The 24,206-nt window shown below is 43.5% G+C and overlaps 1 protein-coding gene across 1 annotated transcript in view; it reads right to left on the bottom strand.

The window, feature by feature from the left end:
* The window catches only part of DELE1 (DAP3 binding cell death enhancer 1), a 37,346-nt gene that overhangs the window by 3,051 nt on the left and 10,089 nt on the right, over nucleotides 1-24,206 (bottom strand). The window contains exons 4-11 of the mRNA XM_069199493.1: nucleotides 21,760-21,904; nucleotides 20,849-21,013; nucleotides 19,522-19,601; nucleotides 11,258-11,351; nucleotides 9,789-9,934; nucleotides 9,002-9,160; nucleotides 7,671-7,763; nucleotides 6,625-6,784 (exon numbers count right to left, since the gene is read on the bottom strand). Coding sequence (XP_069055594.1) covers nucleotides 6,625-6,784; nucleotides 7,671-7,763; nucleotides 9,002-9,160; nucleotides 9,789-9,934; nucleotides 11,258-11,351; nucleotides 19,522-19,601; nucleotides 20,849-21,013; nucleotides 21,760-21,904 — 1,042 coding nt within the window. The remainder of the gene's footprint in view (nucleotides 1-6,624; nucleotides 6,785-7,670; nucleotides 7,764-9,001; nucleotides 9,161-9,788; nucleotides 9,935-11,257; nucleotides 11,352-19,521; nucleotides 19,602-20,848; nucleotides 21,014-21,759; nucleotides 21,905-24,206) is intronic.

Here is a 24,206-nt window from a genome sequence, read left to right as displayed (position 1 = left end):
GATCCGGTCATCGCCTGCAGCAAGTGGGATCGCCTGCCGCTCTCGCAAGGACAAGTAACAAATGATCCCTAGACATCGTGTGGTGTCGTTTTGGGTGGCATCAGTAAACATGAGTTCTCGCATTGTCTTTGGCAGTACACATTGTCTTGTAGCCAGTTTTCAGTCTGAGGAAAATGGCGGTGGGGCCCCAATTCATGTCAGCTTTGTCTTTTGGCAAAAACAGGTAGAAGGGTTGTTAAACGTCGGACCCCTTTAGGGACATCTTTGATGTACCCCAACAGTGCTGTCGGAGGAGCTATTTCTACTGAAACATCAATGATTCGATCCAGCGTATTGCACACCGAAACCCAGAAAGGAGCTACATCGGGGCATTTCCAAGGCCGAAGCAGAAAGGCAGCATTTGGCACACCACATCTCCCACAGAAGGAATCATCGATCAGGCCCATTTTACTTAGTGATATAGAGATGTGAACCATTGTAGGAAAGTACCATCTTGCCTGGCATGTTACCCCCATTTTTACATGTATGTCAGTTTGTTTTTGCCTGTCTCACTGGGATCCTGCTAGTCAGGACCCAAGTGCTCATAGTTTGTGGCCTGAATCTGTATATCTGTGTAGTGACTAACTGTGTCACTGAGGCTCTGCTAACCAGAACCTCAGTGCTTATGCTCTCTCTGCCTTTAAATTTGTCACTATAGGCTAGTGACCACTTTTACCAATTTCAGTTGGCACACTGGAACACCCTTATAATTCCCTAGTATATGGTACCTAGGTACTCAGGGTATTGGAATTCTAGGGGATCCCTATGGGCTGCAGCATTTCTTTTGCCACCCACAGGGAGCTCAGACAAACCTCTACACAGGACTGCCACTGCAGCCTGAGTGAAATAACGCACATGTTATTTCACAGCCATTTTCACTGCACTTAAGTAACTTATAATCACCTATATGTCTAACCTTCACTTGCTGAAGGTTAGGTGCAAAGATACTAAGTGTGAGGGCACCCTTGCACTAGCAAAGGTGCCCACACATAGTTCAGGGCCATTTCCCCGGACTTTGTGAGTACGGGGACACCATTACACGCGTGCACTACATATAGGTCAATACCTATATGTAGCTTCACAATGGTAACTCCGAATATGGCCATGTAACATGTCTAAGATCATGGAATTGTCCCCCCCCCCATTCCAAATCTGGTATTGGGGTGCCAATATCATTCCCCCCTCGGGGCTCCTCTATAGACCCCAGGTACTGCCAAACCAGCTCTCTGGGGGATTTCTCTGCAGCTACCACTGCTGCCACCCCACAGACAGGGTTCTTCCTTCCAGCCATTTTCATTGCACTTAAGTAACTTATAAGTCACCTATATGTCTTACCTTCACTTGCTGAAGGTTAGGTGCAAAGTTACTAAGACTGAGGGCACCCTTGCACTAGCAAAGGTGGCCCTACATAGTTAAGGGCCATTTTTCGGGACTTTGTGGGTGGGGGACCGCCATTGCACTGCACGCGTGCACTACATATAGGTCAATACAATGGTAACTCCGAATATGGCCATGTAACATGTCTAAGATCATGGAATTGTCCCCCCATTCCAAATCTGGCATTGGGGAGCCAATTCCATGAATCCTGGGGGGCTCCACTATGGACCCTCAGTACTGCCAAACCAGCTTTCTGAGGCTTGCACTGCAGCTACAGCTGCTGCCACCTCACAGACAGGGTTCTGCCCTCCTAGGGTCTGAGCAGCTCAGTCCCAGGAAGGCAGAACAAAGCATTTCCTCTGAGAGCAGGGTGTTACACCCTCTCACTTTGGAAATAGGTGTTAAAGGCTGGGGAGGGGTAGCCTCTCCCAGTCTCTGGAAATGCTCTGAAGGGCACAGATGGTGTCTCCTCTCCCAAGTGGCGACATCCTGGTCCTTCCTGGGCCCGGGCAGCACCCTTTTTCTTCAACTGCGACTCTTGCAGCTAGCAAGGTTGTTTGCGGTATTTTGCCAAGGAAACAACTCTGCATCCTCCAGCACTCCGTGGGACATCTTCTGCACGAAGGAGAAGTTCCTAGCACCTTTCGTTGTTGCAGAATCTTCAGCTTCTTCCATCCGGAAGCAGACATTTTGCACCTTCATCCGGGGTTTAGTGGGCTCCTCCCCCCCTGGACACTTTTGCGACTCTTGGACTTGGTCCCCTTCCTTTGCAGGTCCTCAGGTCCAGGAATCCGTCTTCAGTGCTTTGCAGTCTGTTGTGGTCCTTGCAAAATCCTCTATCACGGCTTTAGTGTGTTTCTGGGGAAATAGTAGCACTTTACTCCTACTTTCCAGGGTCTTGGGGTGGGGTATCTTGGACCCCACCCCAAGCGTTTTAGTGTTTTCTTACACTCCCAGCGACCTTCTACACACTACACTTGCCTAGGGGGTCCATTCGTGGTTCACATTCCACTTTCTCACTATATGGTTTGTGTTGCCCCTAGGCCTAGTGCATCCTATTGTATTATACAGTGTTTGCACTACTTTCTGACTGTTTTACTTACCTGATTTTGGTTTGTGTTTATTTTTGTGTATTTTACTTACCTCCTAAGGGAGGTATATCCTCTGAGATATTTTGGCACATTGTCACTAAAATAAAGTACCCTTATTTTTAGTAACTCGGAGTATTGTCTTTCGTATGATATAGTACCTATATGATATAAGTGGCATAATAGGAGCTTTGCATGTCTCCTAGTTCAGCCTATGCTGCTCTGCTATAGCTACTGCTATCAGCCTAAGCTGCTAGAACACTACTAATAAGGGATAGCTGGACCTGGCACAAGGTGTAAGTACCATTGGTATCCACTATAAGCCAGTCCAGCCTCCTACAACCATCCTATGAATGCATTTACTGTGTGTCCGTCCTAATTAATAATTAGGTGAGTGCACCTGTCTGGGTGTACCAGTACAGCCATTTTATTTCTGTAAATTCAGACTCTCGCTTTTGGTTTACAGAAAGGGGCTTTCTCTTGCATGGTTGGGTAAAACTGGGTAAAAAGCTGCTTTGGCAACGACGATCTCAACATCACCTCTACTGCATGGAACGTTTATGGAACATTAGGAAATATATTATACACTGTTCTGCAGCTAGCACTAAGTTTATGGATCATAAAGACATCCAAGTGAAAAGTTGGTGTCCTCTCTCATGTTTTGTATTGTTAAGAAGGTGCTATTTGGAAATAGTTGTCCCTGTGTGGTCAACCGCAGGTGCCTCACTTGAAACAGACCTTGCGATCCACAGTGAGCGCCAGTGCTCGTTTCTGTATGATCAGGATCATGCTCACGAACAGGTTGTCAAGCTTTACCTGATGCCGGAGGCAGTTCCCAGCCCACACTGTGCATCTCACTGGATCTACTTCAGTTGTAAGGCACCCCCATAGTGTAGCATATAACAGTGGTGAGTGGGAAAGGTGCCTTATTATTTGTTTTAACAGTGCATGCATCAGAAACGACGAGAGATGGTGTTCCAGCGCTGTGCAGGCAACTCTAGGGTGCATATCCCTCCCTCCCCCCAGTGCTAAGCTAATGAGACAGGACCAGATGCAATTGAAGAAGTGTCTAGAAAGTAGGGCAGTAATGTTTAAAAAGAGGTATAAGAAGGAGAATTACCATCTTGGCAATTGAGAGTCTACCTGCCATATATATCAGCAGTCTGGGCCAAACAGGCACCCTTTCCTCCAACCACGTCAGTGTCCTCCCATAATTCCCCACACCATATGTCATCTAAGTCCCTGCTTATCCATATGCCCAAATATTTGACAACAGTCTCCACCAACTTAATGAGAACTCAAGGGCAACCTTGCTAGTGGCCTGTGTATGTGAAAACATGAAAGATTTAGCCCAGTTTATGGTTATCCCAGTAGGACAGCCAAATTTAATGAATTCCCGACGTATCAGTGAGAGGTTGGTCGCAGTGTACCTGACATACAGCGTAATGCCACAGGCATATGTGGATATCACTAGCCTTTTAGTTGAGTAGTCTAGGCCTCTATTTGAATGGTGTTGGTTTAGTTGGGCTGCCAGGGGCTTCATAGCAGTTGCAAACGATAAATGCGACAACCAGCCTTGCCTGGTGCCACTGGTGACGCTGAACACAGATGTCACTACTTCACTAATACAAAGGCGTGCTATGGGCTTCTCTTAGGTCAAGCTAATCTATTTCAGAAACTGGCGACTAAGGCCAATCTGTTCCAGGAACATGAATAGATATATCAACGGAGGGAATCAAACACAATAGTGGCATCTAGAAAAATAGCAACCCCTTAACCGTAGATCTAGAGTGCAGTAGAGCACCCCGGAACGAATCCCGACTAGTCAGGCTGGATAATGTCTCATAGCAGTAGAAATAGTCTGTTGGCTATTAATTTAGGGAGAATCTTAGTATCCACATTTATCATGGATTGGTCCATAGAAATGACATCTTTCCTGGCGTTTATTGGGTTTTAATATAGTGTCAATTATGGCCTACCGAAGGGAGGGTGGCAATCTAACAGTGTGTAGAGCTTTTTCATTTACTGCCATCAAATGTGGCTCATATTCTTAATAGAACAAAGGCATTAGGCTTTTTGATCCAGGTGCCTTATCGCCAGGTATGTTGTGGACCACCTGTTCTACGTCTTCCATCATAAAAGGGAGGGACGTCTAGATATGATCTATATGTATCATCTAACTAGAGAAACTGGATGGATTCAAAATAATCATGTATATGTTTCGATGTGGGCCTGGCAGGGTTGGATAAAGGTTGCTATAAAGGAGTAAAACATTTGAGCTACGTCATCTGTGTTAGAACATGTCTCATCCTGCTCATCTATGAGCTGAGTAACATATGCACTAGCCCACCGTTTGCAAAGCAGCCAAGCTGTTTTCCCAGCCCTATATCATGCCCCATATTTTCTGGCCTTCACTGCCTTGCTTAGGTAGTGGGTTTCTCTAACGGCCACCTCATTGTACTCAGTTTGTATTTGATATCTGCTAGTACTTCTGTATTACCAGATGCAAAGGACACTAACTCCAATGTTTGGATGTGTTTCTCTAGTGCAGCTAATTGAGTTCACAGCACCCTTAGGATCCCTAGTTGTTTAGTCATGCAGGCACACCTGAATACTACTTTAAATGGCTCCCAAAGCGTCCATGCCAAGGTCACCAACAACTGAATGGGTTACCACCTCCTTTGAGGTGATGGTAACCTATCACAAATGGGAAAAGGTCCCCCAGGAACCACTTCCCCTTATGGAATGTTGCCAAAAAACATTTTTATGACTAGTCCATGGTCTGTGGGACCACTGTTTACTCCTAAAAAATAAAAAAATCTGTAACACTTTTCATTTTTGTTTTAAGCATCCAGTTTTTGTTTAAAGAAAACAGGATGTATTAAAAAACTGATTGCTTTATTTAAAAGTAATCATAGACATAGTGGTTGGTCGCAATTTGAGCTCAATCATTAATATTCATGAGGTATGTCGAACTGTGTCCAACTACAATTTGATATTTTGCAAGCTATTACACAGGTCTGTTCACAAAATACCAATGCATTCAGTAGAAGTCAGTTTGCAAATTGTGACCACTTTTACTGAATGTATTCTTTGTACATAAGGCACAATATTACCACAGTACTGTGGTGCTGCCTTCTGGAATTTAAACACCTACCCAATGATAACCCTTTGAGAAGCCTTAACAGAGTGGATGATGAGAAGCGGCAGTGATTGCGTGCCTCCACGGCACTGTGGACTGTACTGTTGTAGAAGCTTTCTTGTAGAGAGCTTGTAAGGTGCTGAAAATAGTAACTTCAAATAGGACTAAGACTTTAAAAGGAAGAGTATTTTACTTTCAGCACACAGACATGTAAGTGGCAATAAGATAATGCTAAGATCCAGCAATCACTCTGAGGGCTGCATTTTATAATTGATTAAGCTTATGTGCAAATTACTCTAAGGTGATGAGGGCTTAAAGTAAAAACGTACTGTGGCTGAGACACAAATTATAATGTTCACAGATCTGTCAGCAGGGACCTAACTGGCTTTAGTCAGCAGAACTGTGACCCTGGCTTGGCATGACTATTTAAAAATTCTCTAGACCTTTGATGTTTGGGGTTATCACGCTGGTTTTAAGGCTACAAGTATGTGGTTGAACTCAATAAAATTACCTCTGACACATAGGAATATCTGATAAACTGTCGTGTAAAAGAATTAACATCAAAGAAGAACACATTTGGCCGGTAAGTGCTGTACGTTCTTGGGCAGTACAGTCTTTCTTCGTGGTTAGAGGAAGGGCTCCAACAGTGAAATCACAGCACTCAATGTTCAGGCACAGGAGCTCTACTCTGCTCTACTAGAAGTTTCTGCATATCACTAGATATTCATCAGCCTGTTTCTAGTGCTTAAACAAATTGGAAGGAAACGGATGCAATATAGTGCACATTAAGCAATAACTAGACAAGATCACTCACTAAAGTTAAATGGCAAAGATGAGATTAGAACCGAGCTCTTGGTTCCATCGTCAACAATGTAGTTAGTCACTCTATTTAATGCCTCTTCGAATCCCCATGGAAATCATGTTCCACGCCTCTGCTGGCTTCCAGACGAGGCTGCCAGTGAGTGCCAGGTCACATACCTTCCATCTGTTTCTGATGAATGCTGCTCAGTCTCTCTCCTGCAGCTTGATGTCCTTCCAACGCTGCCTTCTCATAATGCTTAACTGCTTCGGGCAAGTTCAAATCCACTCCAAAACCACTCTCGTAACACACCCCCAAGTGGAACTTGCTTTGAGTATCCTACAAAACACAGAAACATGCATCTGATTCCACATTAATTTATTCCATGCCTGACAGAAGACTGGATCTCAGCTCCAAGACCTGTGCCTGCTCTATGAGCGATGTTTAGGCGGGATCCAGTACTGAACCTCTTCTATGAGTGACGGAAGTTTGAAATGTACTGGGGGAAGGAGTGGGGGCAGAGGGAAGGATGTAGCATGGGTAAGGGGCTAGGAGGGAACAATAGAAAGCTTGTGACACTTGTGTGGAGTGAGACCTAGAGTACTTTCCAGTAGCTGAGATTGGCTCAAGCATCCCATCCATCTCCATATCTCTCTCTCTCTTTCTCGTCATCAAGATCATATGTGATAGGGAAGCATGGGATTATTATAAAACACAAACTCTGCTTTAATGCGTTCAGAACTATTTGGGCGTCTGAGCGCATAGATAAATTTCATATGAAAGCGTGCCATGCACTATGCAGCAAAGACAAAGGAGGATACTTTTCACAAACCAACAATTCACAAAGAAATGCCAGAGTAAGTATAGCTGGGGGTAAAGCAGGACACTAACTAGGCACTCTCTGTTGCAAGAGGTGATAAAATACAAAGCGTAACCGTGATAATTTTTTGTGCTGCCATTTTTCAAATAACCTTAGTGACCTGGGAGTACTTTGTAGAACATCTGATAATGCACAAGCCCCACACAATTTATTGCAATTCTTCTGTCATTTCTGTTTGCTTTGCTTCTCAGTACTAATGCCAATGGGCATCAAACAGCATATTAGCATTGTATAAAATACCCAGAGAAACAAATCAAAGATAACTCATATATTTATAATTTTAATACATTAACAACATTCACTAGTGATTTAAACACACATACACAACTATGAGAAAACAATTACCCCACTCTCAGCTGCTTTCCGCAGAAACTTCACAGCTTTCTGAGGATCAATATGGGAATCTTTGGTGTAAAACACTCCCAGGTAAGCTTGTGCCTGGAATACAAGAAGAAAAAACTGGAATATCGATGACTTAAAACAAAAAGCATTTGCAATGCAATAGGTCTCGCATCTGTGATAGTTAAAGCTATTGGGATTGTAAATGCATAGATTGGTCACCCTGCCTCATATTTTGGTCCTTTCCGGTCACATAATTCCACTATTGCAAGCAGCTCTGCAGCACCATGTGTGACAAAAGTGAGCTCTTAATGGGAAACAGTGAAACAAGAATTGTCAAAGATATGGGTATCACAGCACTATACAAGGATGAGAAATATGAAAGTGCTTAACTATAGTTAAACAAGCTTTGCGCAGCCATTTTGTAAGCTGTGCACGAACGTGATGCACTGTCCTCTCCGTAACTGTGACGTGAGGTAAATAAGAAACAATGTGAAGTAACTGGTAGTCATGCAAAGTGGTCCAGTACTGCTCATTGCGCTGTGTAAAAGTTAAAAGCGCCATGAGCGCGAAGGAACAAAAAAAGAAACAATGTGAAGTAACTGGTAGTCATATTCATGCAAAGCACTCCAATACTTGCGTCACTGCACTGTCAAACCTGAAAGCGCCATGGCTGCCATGAGCGTGAAGGAAAGACAAAAGAAACAATGTGAAGTAACTGGGAGTCATGCAAAGCTCTCCACTACTGCCCATTGCGCTGTGTAAAACTTGAAAATGCCATGGGCACCATGGAGCGCAAAGGGAAAATAAAACAAGCAATGTGAAGTAACTGGTAGTCATGCAAAACACTCCAATATTGCAGATCGAGTTTGCACTGTTGAAAACTTGAAAGTGCCATGTTCGCCATGAGCGTGAAGGAGAAACATAATAAACAATGCAAAGTAACTGGTAGTCATGCAAAGCGCTCCAGTACTGGTGACTGAGTTTGGGCTGTGTAAGACTTTAAAACATCATGGAGCACGCAGGTGAGGGACAACATAAAAAAGTAGTTCGCTCACAGTAAAGCATATCAGCAATTGTGCAATTATCCATGTAAGAGGGTCGGTGTCCAAGGCGCAACTTAGCAGCCTCAAGGTGGGACAAATGTAAAGCATGTAGCAATGACATCAAAGGTGTTTTGAAAGGGAGCCCACAAACGAATGAAAGTGATGGGCGTGAGATCGGCATGGTTAAAGCCCACAGAATAGAAGACAACAGGTCTGAAGCGCTTGCACGATCAACTTAAAAACGCAGAGCCCACTAGTGCAAAATTTATACATTGTCTATGAGTAATTTACCTCCTTCAGCCCTGCTTCAGCTGCCTGCTCCAGCATCTTGAGGGCTTGCTGACGCTCTTCTGCCTCCACACCAACCTTGTGGTGTAACAGATATCTGGCATAGCGATACTGTGCCAAGCGATGACTGTTAATTGCTGCAAGGTGATAATATACTGCAGCCTTCAGGGGAAATAAAAATAAAACAGTAAATGTAATAGTCCACCCCTCCAATCCCCCTCCCCTATCCAACCAAAAGAAAAGGCACAGCACTGGAAGGCCCGCTATACCTTGATATGAGCAGAGAAAGATACAACTGATCGAAGGTAATGACAAAGAAGGGCAACAAACAAGAACAAGTCAAAAACAAACAGAAGGCATGGACTGCCAACAGTGCTAGACTTGAATAGGCAGGGATTTCAAACCATGATGATGCAGAGCACAGGGTGCCTAGAAGGGCTCAAACAGGAGGATGGCGGGTAAAAGCAAGTCTCGAGGAGAGGAAAAGACCGGAAACAAGACTGTTGCAAGAGAAATAGGAAATTGCAAATATGAACAAAGCATAGATGGTTGGGATGACAAACCGATCAGAGACTAACAAGTGGAACAGAAAAAGGTGCAACAGCAGGTATGGCTAAAGCAGAAAAGGGTGAGATGGCAACATCTGGAGCAGATACTGGTACAACGAGAATCCAATGAAGCAGAGAACGGAACAACTTAAAGTAAGGACAGTCACAATTGCCAACTGTTTCGGTAAGAAAAAGCTCCAATTCAATACATGGTTAGGGAAGAGAACGGCTGAAAAGGGTACCTTCTCCAAGTCTTTGCGCACTCCATACCCGTGCTCATAGCACACTCCTGCGTTGTACTGTGCCTTGCTGTATCCCCGACTGGCTGCGGCCTGGAAGCAGGTGAAAGCTGTGCTATAATCTCCACTATCCCGGATACTGCTGATACCTGCAAAGATATTGAGAGACTGAGCACAGAGGCAACAAGGAACTAACAAGCACTTTAACAAGACTCTACTAGTCGGTCTGCACACACTGGCATTTCCGTTTGTCCAGATAGTGACACTTCTTCCTCTTGTGAGAAATGGGACAGCAGGTGAGACAGCACAAGAGTTAGAGAGCAGACAAATAAGAAAAAGGATACAAGAAAGCCCGCTATTATGGAACAATATGCAAACAAGTTTTTATTCATACAAGATTTATCATTCTGAGCGGCCGCTCTGAATATCAGAGACCAGTAGTAACTTGCAAAACCAATACACAAGCCAGAGTTTCTTGTCAGCTTCAAGAGAGCACATCTTTACAGAGAGGAATCTGTTTTTAATATAAACATAGATGCTTCAATAAATATTTTCTGTTTTTTTGCCAAACAAATTCTTTGATTCACGTCTAATATATTCTCACTGGTACACCTCTACTCGTTTCAGGAATATAAACCATGTCCCTTCATAGGGAGGTAAATATTTTATTACACTAACACAAACAATCAGACATACTACACCAGGTTAGAAGACAAGTAGTGTTACCATCATTACATATTATTCCTATTCCATGCCCTAAAACACACTAGCGCCAGTCCAAATACCTGCTCTGCCAATCTCTTAAGACAAGTCTAACATTTGACACATATGGCAGCAGCCGCTGCGCATGAATACCAGCGGGAGTATTCAAACCTCTATTCCAGTAATATCTGGGAGCAGCATGGGTACAAATAAAGAACTTGGACAGTATATTGGAACGCAGGAAGGACTGACATGGACCATATGTGTTGGACTTTCATAACCTCATTGCAGCTTCTGTGCTCAAAAGGGGATACCCAAGTGACACAGGATTTTCACAAGACCTCCGCTACATATAACGTTTATGTGTGCAGATTTTTTATGACTGTTTCAAGACCATTATTCAGTATAAAGGGCAGTATTTTTTTAAATGATTGCTTTACACACATAACTGCTTTGTTCGACTCCTGCAAAGTGTTACTCAGACTGTTCACACCTAAGGCCACTGAAATGTTACACACAGCGACACTGAAAATTTATCAGGTATGATGTGTGATTTAGCAAGGAGGGATACTAGCCCATCAGTTCATCCACCTGGGTCTCTGTACAGCTCTCAGCACTGACAAATGATTTTCAGAATACTCACTGCAATTATTGTGGCATTTGTTATGCTAGGGACACCTCTCCTACCCCTCCTCATCCCCAATGAGGTCTTCCCAAACACATCTAGAATGACAATTTAAGGATTAGTCACTCCCTTGATTTACACTTACCAATTATGTTTAGGACTACAGAGGTGCTGTTCTGGGAGGTCTCCTGAAGCTGGGAAGCGGCATCCTCCAGTGACACTCCAAGCCTACTCTCTCCCTGCGAAAAGAAAGAAAATCCCAGGATAACCTTACTTGAGTGATTTCTCATGGAGATTCAAATGTGCTCCAAGTTTCTGCAGTCTCCTTAGCAATTAGACACACTCAAACAATTCTCCTAGTACTTACCCATGCAGGGGCCTATCTATAAACTGCATGTGACAGTACGTTAAGTAGTATTACAGTAGTACTACTCGCGTACTACAAAAAGCTATTTACAGAATTACAGACAGAAACCTCTGCTATTCCTATCTTTTCAGTGTGGAGAACTCTCAATACATAGGTACATGAATTAGCAGCAAATGTGTCAATGTGGGAGGGACAAGAGGAGTTGCTGAGAAATAGGGAATACTTACTCCTAAATGGGAGAGATTTCCAGAAATTTAAGGAGGGGATCTAGGGAATGACATGCTAGTACAAATACACACCCACGAAAGAGTAAGACCACTGCCAATAAAAAAACTACACTCCTAAAGTCACTAACCCCTAGAGCTGTCAAACAGGTGTAACTGTATTCCAGCTGGTCTTGGAGTAAGCCAAGCACCACATATGGCCACTCGCAGGTACTGTAAACCACTCCCGTAGAAAACAATGGGTGAAGGGAAATAAAATAACACTACATAGAAAATAATGTTAAACTAATTACATTATTTGAACTTTTAAAATATATACTCCATATACATATTTTTATGTTATGTAACTGAATATAGTTATTCAATAAATATTTTAAAGATAGTAATGCACTTAAAAGATAAATTATATTTTATTAAAACAAATTTTAAATACGTTCAATTAGACAAATGTTAACAATGGATTTACTACATATTAAATAGAATAAAAATGTTAATGAGATTTGTTTTAAAGATTTTTTTTAAACTATTAAAAATATATATTTTAATTATTTAGCACACATTTAATTTGATGTGTTACTTTGCAGTAACATTTCATTTTATTAATTTTAAGTTAAAGATAAAGTTTCAGTTATATAATGCATTGTTTAAAAAAAAAAAAAAAAAAAAACAAAAAAAAAAACTCAAAGTTTTAATGTCAGGCATTACCCAAAACACCACCGTTTCAAGTTGCCCATCTGCACCTCAGTTTCACTATGCTGACACCTATTTGGATAGTAATTCACACGTGTCTCACAGTAATGTGGGTTGCCCAGTCTGACCTCAAAGTTCCGTACTGTAGTCTCACCTTGCATATTCGGGTTAACCATATGCACCTCAGTGCTGTGCTTTCACGCTGACACATACATCTCAGCCAGTGTAGAATTACCCACATGCCTTCATGCACCACATCTCATGTTGCCCATACATACCATATTTCAAGTTGACCAGATGCACTTTACAATCTTGGATTTGAAACATCAGAGCATGTGCAGCTCTCACAGGTACAGGTACAGGTACATTACCAACATGAGCAGCACAAAGGCCATCTCTTACACATTTATTGACACCACATCGATGGCCATTGCAATAAAATGGGTGCTGTTCCACAGACAATGGAAAGGCTGCCTGTGCATTGAACTCTGTATTAAGTGCAATGAATGTGCAATTCTGTTTTGCTTGCACATGCAGAATGAAAATGTCACTTACCCAGTGAACATCTGTTCGTGGCATCAGTCGCAGTAGATTCGCATGTTTTGCAATAGCTCGCCATCTGGTGTTGGGCCGGAGTGTTACAAGTTGTTTTTCTTCGAAGAAGTCTTTCGAGTCACGGGACCGAGTGACTCCTCCTTTTGTCTCCATTGCGCATGGGCGTCGACTCCATCTTCGATTGTTTTTCCCCGCAGAGGGCGAGGTAGGAGTTGAATTGTAGTAATAGTGCCCATGCAATGGAGTGACTAAGTATGCACCTATTTAAGGTTGAGATGATACATATACAAATAGTTGAAGGTAACTTCCAAACTGCTACAGGCTCCCGGGGAGGCGGGTGGGCACATGCGAATCTACTGCGACTGATGCCACGAACAGATGTACACTGGGTAAGTGACATTTTCAGTTCGATGGCATCTGTCGCTGTAGATACGCATGTTTTGCATAGACTAGTAAGCAGTTATCTCCCCAAAAGCGGTGGATCAGCCTGTAGGAGTGGAAGTAGTCTGAAATAATGTTCTTAATACGGCTTGACCTACTGTGGCTTGTTGTGCGGATAACACGTCTACACAGTAGTGCTTGGTGAATGTGTGAGGCGTAGACCATGTGGCTGCCTTACATATTTCTTGCATTGGGATGTTTCCTAGAAAGGCCATGGTAGCACCTTTCTTTCTGGTTGAGTGTGCCCTTGGTGTAATGGGCAGCTGTCGTTTAGCTTTAAGGTAGCAGATTTGGATGCATTTAACTATCCATCTGGCTATACCTTGTTTTGATATTGGGTTTCCTGCATGAGGTTTTTGAAATGCAATAAATAGTTGTTTAGTCTTTCTGATGTTCTTTGTTCTGTCAATGTAATACATCAATGCTCTTTTGACATCTAATGTATGTAGTGCCCTTTCAGCTACGGTATCTGGCTGTGGAAAGAACACTGGAAGTTCCACTGTTTGATTTAGATGGAACGGTGAAATAACCTTTGGCAAAAATTTAGGATTGGTCCTTAGGACGACCTTATTCTTGTGTAGTTGTATAAAAGGTTCCTGTATTGTAAACGCCTGAATCTCGCTTACTCTTCTTAGGGAAGTAATGGCGATGAGAAATGCCACCTTCCAGGTTAGGAACTGTATTTCGCAGGAGTGCATGGGTTCAAAAGGTGGACCCATAAGTCTAGTTAGGACAACATTTAGGTTCCATGAAGGAACAGGTGGTGTTCTTGGTGGTATAATTCTCCTAAGGCCCTCCATGAATGCTTTAATGACTGGTATCTTATATAGGGAAGTTGAATAGGTAGTCTGCAGGTATGCAGATATTGCTGCAAGGTGTATTTTAATGGAAGAGAAAGCCAGGTTAGATTTTTGTAAGTGAAGCAAGTAACCCACTACATGTTCTGGAGTTGTGTGTAATGGTTGTATTTGATTAATATGGCAGTAGCAAACAAACCTCTTCCATTTACTTGCATAGCAGTGCCTGGTGGATGGCCTTCTGGCTTGTTTTATGACTTCCATACATTCTTGGGTAAGTTGTAAGTGCCCGAATTCTAGGATTTCAGGAGCCAGATTGCTAGATTCAGCGATGCTGGATCTGGGTGTCTGATCTTTTGGTTGTGTTGTGTCAACAGATCTGGCCTGTTGGGCAATTTGATGCAGGGTACTACTGATAGGTCTAGCAGCGTTGTGTACCAGGGTTGCCCTGCCCAAGTTGGTGCTATTAATATGAGTTTGAGTTTGTTTTGACTGAGTTTGTTTACCAGGTAAGGAAGGAGAGGGAGAGGAGGAAAAGCGTAAGCAAATATCCCTGACCAGTTCATCCATAGGGCATTGCCTTGGGACTGTTTGTGTGGGTATCTGGATGCGAAGTTTTGGCATTTTGCGTTCTCCTTTGTCGCAAACAAGTCTATCTGAGGTGTTCCCCAGAGTTTGAAATAAGTGTTCAGAATTTGGGGGTGAATTTCCCATTCGTGGACCTGTTGGTGATCTCGAGAGAGATTGTCTGCGAGTTGATTTTGGATCCCTGGTATAAATTGTGCTATTAGGCGAATTTGGTTGTGAATTGCCCAACGCCAAATCTTTTGTGCTAGCAGGCTTAACTGCGTGGAGTGCGTCCCCCCTTGCTTGTTTAGATAATACATTGTTGTCATGTTGTCTGTTTTGACGAGAATGTATTTGTGAACTATTATTGGTTGAAAAGCTTTTAGTGCTTGAAAAACTGCTAGAAGTTCTAGGTGATTTATATGCAGTTTTGTTTGATGTACGTTCCATTGTCCTTGTATGCTGTGTTGATCGAGGTGTGCTCCCCACCCTGTCATGGAAGCATCTGTTGTTATTACGTATTGTGGCACTGGGTCTTGGAAAGGCCGCCCTTTGTTTAAATTTATGTTGTTCCACCACAGAAGCGAGAGGTAAGTTTGGCGGTCTATTAACACCAGATCTAGAAGGTGACCCTGTGCTTGTGACCATTGTGATGCTAGGCACTGTTGTAAGGGCCTCATGTACAGTCTTGCGTTTGGGACAATGGCTATGCATGAAGACATCATGCCTAGGAGTTGTAGAACCATCTTTGCTTGTATCCTTTGTGTTGGATACATGCGTTGTATGATGGTGTTGAAATTTTGAATTCTTTGTGGACTTGGAGTGGCTACTCCTTTTGATGTGTCTATTATGGCTCCTAGGTATTGTTGTACCTTGCGCGGCAGAATTTTGGATTTTGTGAAGTTGACGGTGAACCCTAGTTTGAAGAGGGTTTGTATGATATGATATGATTTGTGTGATTTGAGCACTCTATAAACGAATGGGCCTTGATTAGCCAGTCGTCTAGATATGGGAACACATGTATTTGCTGCCTTCTTATGTGTGCAGCGACTACCGCTAGACATTTGGTAAAGACTCTTGGTGCGGTTGTTAATCCGAAAGGCAGTACCTTGAATTGGTAATGTATTCCCTTGAATACAAACCTTAGGTATTTCCTGTGCGATGGGTGTATTGGTATATGGAAATAAGCATCCTTGAGGTCTAAAGTTGCCATGTAGTCGTGTAGTTTTAGCAATGGCAATACTTCTTGTAGTGTGACCATGTGAAAGTGGTCTGATTTGATGAAAGTGTTCACTACTCTGAGGTCTAGGATTGGTCTCAGCGTTTTGTCCTTCTTTGGTATCAGAAAGTACAGTGAGTAAACTCCTGTGTTTATTTGTGTGTTTGGCACTAATTCGATTGCATTCTTTTGCAATAGTGCCTGCACTTCTATCTCCAGGAGATTGGAATGATGTTTTGTCAAATTTTGTGCTTTTGGTGGTATGTTTGGAGGGAATTGTAGAAATTCTATGCAATAACCATGTTGGATAATTGCTAGAACCCAAGTGTCTGTAGTGATTTCCTCCCATGCTTTGTAATAATGACTTATTCTTCCCCCCACTGGTGTTGTGTAGAGGGGGTGAGTGACATGTGAGTCACTGTTTAGTAGTAGGGGTTTTGGGGCTCTGAAATCTTCCTCTATTCCTAGGGAATTGCCCTCCTCTATATTGTCCCCGAAAACCTCCTCTATACTGTCCCTGGTAACTGGACGGTGTTGCTTGTGAGGTGCTGGCTTGTGTGCTCTGACCCCGAAACCCCCCTCTAAAGGGTGTTTTACGGAATGTGCTGTAATTCCCTCTGCTCTGCGGGGAGTAGAGTGCGCCCATGGCTTTGGCAGTGTCCGTATCTTTTTTGAGTTTCTCAATCGCTGTGTCCACTTCTGGACCGAACAGTTCTTTTTCGTTAAAAGGCATATTGAGAACTGCTTGTTGAATCTCTGGTTTAAATCCAGACGTTCGGAGCCATGCATGCCTTCTGATAGTTACAGATGTATTAATTGTCCGTGCAGCTGTATCTGCAGCGTCCATGGAGGAGCGGATCTGGTTGTTGGAAATGGTCTGTCCCTCCTCAACCACTTGTTTTGCCCTATTTTGTAAGTCCTTGGGCAGATGTTCAATGAGATGTTGCATCTCGTCCCAATGGGCTCTGTCATAGCGCGCAAGTAGTGCCTGGGAGTTCGCGATGCGCCACTGGTTTGCAGCTTGTGCTGCGACTCTCTTACCAGCTGCATCGAACTTGCGGCTTTCTTTATCTGGGGGTGGTGCATCTCCAGATGTGTGGGAGTTGGCCCTTTTCCTAGCTGCTCCTACAACGACAGAGTCTGGTGGCAGCTGTGTAGTGATGAAAACCGGGTCTGTAGGAGGCGCCTTATACTTTTTTTCCACCCTTGGTGTGATTGCCCTACTTTTGACCGGCTCCTTAAAGATTTCTTTTGCGTGCCGGAGCATACCAGGGAGCATAGGCAGGCTTTGGTATGAGCTGTGGGTGGAGGAGAGTGTGTTGAATAAAAAATCATCCTCGACCTGTTCTGAGTGGAGGCTTACGTTGTGAAATTGTGCTGCTCTAGCCACCACTTGAGAATACGCGGTGCTGTCCTCTGGTGGAGATGGCTTCGTAGGGTATGCCTCCGGACTGTTATCTGACACTGGGGCGTCGTATAGGTCCCATGCGTCTTGATCTTGGTCACCCTGGCTTATGGTGGTGTGAGCTGGGGAGTGTGATGGAGTTTGTGCTGGTGAGACGTTAATCACGGGCGGAGGAGAGGGTGGTGGGGTAACTCTTTTCACCACTTTTGGTTGTGGTGTCTGTTCAGTTTGGAACTCCAACCTTCTCTTTCTTCTAATAGGGGGAAGGGTGCTTATTTTTCCTGTCCCCTGCTGTATGAAAATACGCTTTTGCGTATGGTCCACATCAGTTGATTGTAGCTCTTCCTCAAACCTATGCTTTTGCATTTGGGAGGTTAGCGAGTGCTCTTCTGTATAAGAGCCTGAAGCTGGGTCGGTTGCAGTTTGTTTCGGGACCGAAACCCTGTCTGCGTCCTTTTTCGGCTCCGAGGTGACTTTTTTCATTTTCGGGGCCGAAACCTGTCGGCGCCGATCTTCTTCGGGGCCGCTGTCTCGGCGTCGAGCCGTGTCTACACCGGCATCTCGGTGTCGAGGCTCGTCTCCAGCACTTTCTCGGTCCCGAGAAGGCTGCGTGCCGGTGTCTCGACCGGAGTCGGACGATCTCGGCACTGTTTGGGCCTTTTTCGGTGCCGACGGTCGGTCACCGAATTTATGGGTGGAGCCATGGCCTGGTGGCAGTGGCGTCCCCTGGGCCTTGTAAATCTTCCTCGGAGTGGTTTTCGACGTCTTACTCACGGTTTGTGTATCGTCGAATCCTTCGGAGTCTGAGTCTTGGATCGAGAAGGTACCTTCCTCTTCTTGTTCCTCGAACTCTCGGTGGGCTGTCGGCGCGGACGCCATCTGAAGTCTTCTGGCTCGACAGTCTCGGAGTGTTTTTCGGGACCGGAACGCACGACAGGCCTCGCAGGTGTCTTCACTGTGCTCAGGTGACAGGCACAGGTTACAGACCAAATGTTGGTCTGTATAGGGGTATTTATTGTGGCATTTGGGGCAGAAACGGAACGGGGTCCGTTCCATCGGCGTTCTTCAGCACGCGGTCGGGCCGACCAGGCCCCGACGGGGGATCGAAAAAACTACCCCCGAAGGGCACCGGAGCTCATCGATCCTTCGACGCGGTGTTGAATCTAACTACGCCGATCCCGAACGCAACAATACCGACGAAAATCTTCCGAAATTAGCTATCTTTCCGTTCCGAAACTCGGAGCGACAGGAACACGTCCGAACCCGATGGCGGAAAAAAAACAATCGAAGATGGAGTCGACGCCCATGCGCAATGGAGACAAAAGGAGGAGTCACTCGGTCCCGTGACTCGAAAGACTTCTTCGAAGAAAAACAACTTGTAACACTCCGGCCCAACACCAGATGGCGAGCTATTGCAAAACATGCGTATCTACAGCGACAGATGCCATCGAACATACAGATACCCAAAACTGCATCACGTTTCAGGAGTAGACCTCATCTTCACATTGATGACGGGCAAATTAATTCTAACGTTGACCACATTTAACCCAGTTTTACATACACACACACACTTCAGTCTTTTGCTGTCATGCAAAAAGAACCGGGTTCGGGCTAAGCCCCATGGCAGATCTGTAGATCAGGCAAAAAAACAAACAAAAAAAAAACTAATTATTAGGCAATTTTTTGCACATCAGGAGTGCATCAGAGACCCCTGCATGTGTCCTGTCGGGTCAGGGTACCTCTATCCTGACCCCGTATGTGTTTATTCACAATATTTTGCCATCTCCCAGGCCAAGTGACAAAGAAAATGGCAGCCTTAACTTTCCTGCCAGGTTGCATCCAGCCAATCAGGGCCTTGCTTTTCTCCACGATCCACAGATCCCCCAAGGGTGGATCCACATCCTTAGATATCTATATTTTTGCCTTTAATAACTCTACTACTTTTGCAAATTTCATGAAGCTTCATCAAATTGTGTCATAGTTAATACGCCTCTATGGGAAAGGTTGGTACTAACTATAACTACCTACTGGATACCGCCAGTAGGATCTAAATAAATAAAAATACACACACACACACGCACACACAGGCACTTGGCTGCATGCGCTAGCGACACACCTCACAGTTTTGCTTTAACAAAACACACCTCATATGGCTGCTTACTCCCAGTGTCTTCCGATTCAGACCAGCTACTGGAGGTGCTGCTGCTGGTAAAGTTCAATCCTTCTGAAAAATGAACAAAAGAGCCCAGCTGCCTGGTCACTTATAAACAAATATAGGAAAAATGACTACAACTTATTCAGAGCTTACTCACTGCCGTACCTCCTTCAGTGTCCTAAACACCTCAAATGATTGCCAGCTTAATTCTCATTTAAATACAAGGAGCATTGAATACCTGTTTTGTACACTTAAGATATCCTACTAAGATTATTGCTTCTGCATGTTTTCACTGAAAGTGTTACTGTTTTAACAATTCATTATTTTGTGTGTTTTTGTTTTACATCTTCTTTCCTGATGGGGGTTAACCACTATACATCCTTTTCCATCCTCACTCATCACTTTTGCCTTTTTTTTAATCACTTGTTTTTTCTTATGCTTTTTGCACATTCGGTCTTTTCTTGTTTTGATTTTTTGCTCTTGCTGTGCTATTTTGCCCATACCCGGCGGCCACCTTTTGCGGTATAGAAGGGAACATTTGTTTCTCACAGCAATCAGAATGACTCCGCTTTTTTTTTAATACTAGCCCACTGCAAAGACGTTACTGTGTAATGAATTTGCATTTAACACGAGATCACACAGGTGTATTAATATTATTATGTCCCATAAACACCCTCCAGAGTGTACAAGTATAGTTACTTTGGGCTTTCTCACAGACCTACCCGTGTCAGGAAAGCCCTTCCTGGATTTCTTCTTTCTAATTCCACGGATGAGTTGGTCTACCGAGACTGAAATATTACTCCATAGAAGGGGTTCACAATTGGTGCACACAGAAGGATCATAACCTTTCTGTCACTGATGAAGAAATTGGGAAGTGGTGCCCATCTTCAATGTACTCATTCCAATGGTCATGTATTTTCACCCCAATAGGTAAAAACACTCCAGGTCTCACTAAAGACATAAATCTGAACGACATGTATTGACCATTTCATTTACGTTCCCCTTTCAGAAAGCACTTCAAATCGAATTTCTGTGCGCTACCTCAAGCATGGACTATCAGTGAGAGGGGGTGGGGAAGAAAGAACGAGAGACACTAGTCTCTGACTCCCTTGAGTTCACACACTTAAGAAGCTCGAAAGCAAAACGAACAGTCTTCATGGAAGGAATTTTCAACTACACCTCAAAGTGTGACACTTTCACAACAAGGCCTATTCCTGACCGAATTAACAGTTTGCTGCATGATATAAAACGTGGCACGCCGTTATACTGTCTCACGCGCTACACAATGCACACAGGGCGGTCCAAAAGCTTGTTACCTTCTTCAGACGGGGGAGGATCAGAGTCTTGGCCCTCGGTATGGATTGATCCCCCAGGAGATGATGGCCCTGATGGCAAGTCATAAGACCTGTCAAGAGCCTCAGCCTGATGCTCCCCGGGATTGATTCTTCTGGTTTCATTTGGCAGAATGTACCACTTGGGTGCTGAAACAACAGAAATTTAGGTGAGACTGGGCCTGCCCTAATGTTAACAGTTTTTGGCGCACCCATTAAAGTTTCAAACGAATTAAGTATTGCAAGGTCCTAAGCAGCACTGAACAGGCTTTGTAAAGCAGGTGCATTTATTTCACAGCCATTTGAAGATATTTGCAGTCCATTATAACATCAGGATGTTAGGGAAAAGGTACATGGAACACTGTTAGACAACAACAGTTTACTGGTGCAGTACAGTCACAGATGAAAAGGTGACAAGAAACTGAAAGAATGAGGTGAAGGTTGAAGGATTGGTGGTGAATGAGGCTTTAAGTGCCTAGAGATGTTTGACATAGGAGTTCACTGCATTAATGTAATCATCATGGTGCAAGGTTTATACTCTCTGTCTGAAGTACGGCGAGCAGATGTATAAATGCTTAAAACCATGGCATGCATTACCACTGTGAGCATAAGGTTTCTACACTAAATTTAAGAGGACAAACCTTTCCTCATCTTCTTCCACCAAGGGAAAGGAAATACGTCTAATTTTCTGGGTCATAACGCAGCACCTTGGCTAATGGGTCTTCTTACAAAGAATCACAAGTCCACAAGAGTCTCAGCGAGGTCAGAAAAGAGGGAAATTGAATTATGCCACTTTCTTTGCATCCAGATTAATGGAAAAAGACAATCTGTGGCATGGCAAATTGTCTCGTGCACACATAAATCACAATTATCCTCCAAATAGATCTGGTACTTACAGTGACCCTGGTAGCGAAGGACAGATGCTACCAAGCCATCCAAACACGCCGGCCAGAAACTTCTGTCTTTTGCATTTGAGTTTGGCGTAGAGTCTGGCGATGTGATCTGTTTGGACAGGTGAAGGAAAGCTGCTGCCACTGCACCCTGTCAGAAACAGACATACAGCAATATTAAGGCAGTTCATCAAGCTAATCTCCCAGGTTCAGACCCGCCTGTTGAAACAAAGGCACCCCTGCAAGTCATAAAGCAAACTGCAACTTACTTATAGCTTAGTCTTGCATGCTCAGCTCCATCTGGAATTCCTACAGTATGAAAGTGACCCTGAATGCAAGGCCACATTTCTCACACAACAAGCATTTTGAGATTTTCTTGAGAAGCATGTAGTCAGCAGCTTGAATTTAGCAATCAATTCAGTTGATCTAAAAATGTGTTTTTTGGAAATCCTAAACTGTGTGCTAACTGTTAGTCAGAAAAGCCAATCCCTGCTTTAATCTTTACATAAAAACAGGCAAATTGGAGGGGCTGGTCCAAGAAAGGCAGAGAGGCTCCCATTAATTCCAGTTTACTGGAGGTCTCCCATGCTTGGTTTGCAAAAGGGGAATCTCCATTGCTTCATCGCCATCTTGTTGCAGGGAACTTTGCTAAACTATACAAAGTTTACAGCGTTGCTCCATGCATTATTTATAGTTCCCAACAAGGTAACTGCCATGGAGACACTACCATGATAACGTAAGTGAGGTACAGAGGTGCTTTTCAAAGCAAAGCACCTGTCAACGTTTCAACGCAAACCCAATTTCGCCCCCAATTATGCATCCTGAATAAATATGTTTTTATGTTCGCTGTATTTCCTGACTAACAAAGGAGCTGGTTCCGTTCATCAAAAATCACTAGCAGGTATAAGCTTCTCTACAGGCAAATACATTTAAAGAGTACTTACAAAGTCCTTCATTGCTACTTGTCCTAAACTCCTTTCTTGCACTGATAAACTGAAGGATTTGCAACCAACATGCAAGAGCGCAGCAGCCTCTTTCTTGAAGTACTTTTGTGGTTAACTGCGACCTGAGAGCTGTGTTCATAGTGCGATATACCTTTGCAAAGCTGAGCACTGGTAATCTTCTGGAGAGTACAACTTATTCGGTCGTAAGAGGTTACATACCCTATTGCCACTAAAAAAGTCATCGAGAATCGCATGCAGGACAGCTTCGAGAATATGTAAAATTGTTGAACTACGAGGTCCAGAACCCTACTAGGGGCAGACAGCTATGCAATTAAATGTATCACATGTGTTAATGTTAATGGATGGAATCAATCATCTCTTGGAAGCACAGCACGTACCGAAAGTTGTCTAGTCAAGATGCAATTAAATAATGCAAACTTAACTTGCATTCATGCAGAAATACAGATCTGTGGTTGACTTGAATCACTGTAGCAGTATCTTTTTCTTAAAATAACTACCCGCAATGAACAGATATAGCTATTCCAAGGCACAAGCTGGGCACAGAAGAGTGCAAAGTTATAAATACTTGTCTTCCAATAGTCCATATTTCCAGCAATCAGTGAGGATTAGGCTGCCTTGTCACAATATAATATGGTTGTTATGATTTTTTGAGCTCTTATTTAAGAAATGTTTATGACCCGTTTTAGACAGCATATTTTTAAACAAAGCTTTGAATACAGGATTTTGGATTGTGAATGCCAGCTCCATACAGAGGTTCCGCTTAAATCTCCCAATTGTCAAACTCTTGGCAGATCAGGTGGCGGTAGACTTTAAGAGTTAAGATGTAGAAATCCCAGACTGCCCCAATTGTACAGGAAGAATGGAGATCAGGACGTGTTCTTAGAGCCTTCCACCTTGTATTGGTGGAGGACCAACATATCTCTACCTAATGCCATGTGTATGAGCCTGAAAAACGCAACCCCTAAAAGTTTACCCATATTAATCTGTTTAACATCAGCATTGGACATTGGAGCTAAAACCTTTTTATTTTTTATTTAACACATTGCAGAGACAACCAATTACCATAGCTTTGTATTTCCCTCTGCGCTGCTGCTATATTGTTTGCTCTTGATGAACCTTAGAAATCAGGGGCATAGAGTGACAAATAGGAGCGAAAGAAAGATACAGGGTGAACCGATTCCACTGCAACTAAATGTGATGTGCTTTCATTCTTTTGGTACACTTTCATTCTAACAGGTACTTGCAGCATCTCAAAAAATGCTTGCGGGTTATGGATTGCATACGCAGTTGGGTATCTTCAAAGTACGTTTTTCTTCCTGTTACTCTTAGCACAAGGTTGCACACCTCAGACATAAAAAGAAACACAGAAGGCCCTCCACATGCTCTCATGGGTTTTCTGGCCATTCTCTCTGGTCTATAAGACCTTACCTACTGAAATAAATAGAACATGCCTTCTCAACACTTTATACATCAAATGTTCCTCTAAAG

This window comes from Pleurodeles waltl, chromosome 7, assembly GCF_031143425.1.
Source record: "Pleurodeles waltl isolate 20211129_DDA chromosome 7, aPleWal1.hap1.20221129, whole genome shotgun sequence".
Lineage (NCBI taxonomy): Eukaryota > Metazoa > Chordata > Amphibia > Caudata > Salamandridae > Pleurodeles > Pleurodeles waltl.
This window is presented reverse-complemented; position numbering and strand designations above follow the sequence as displayed.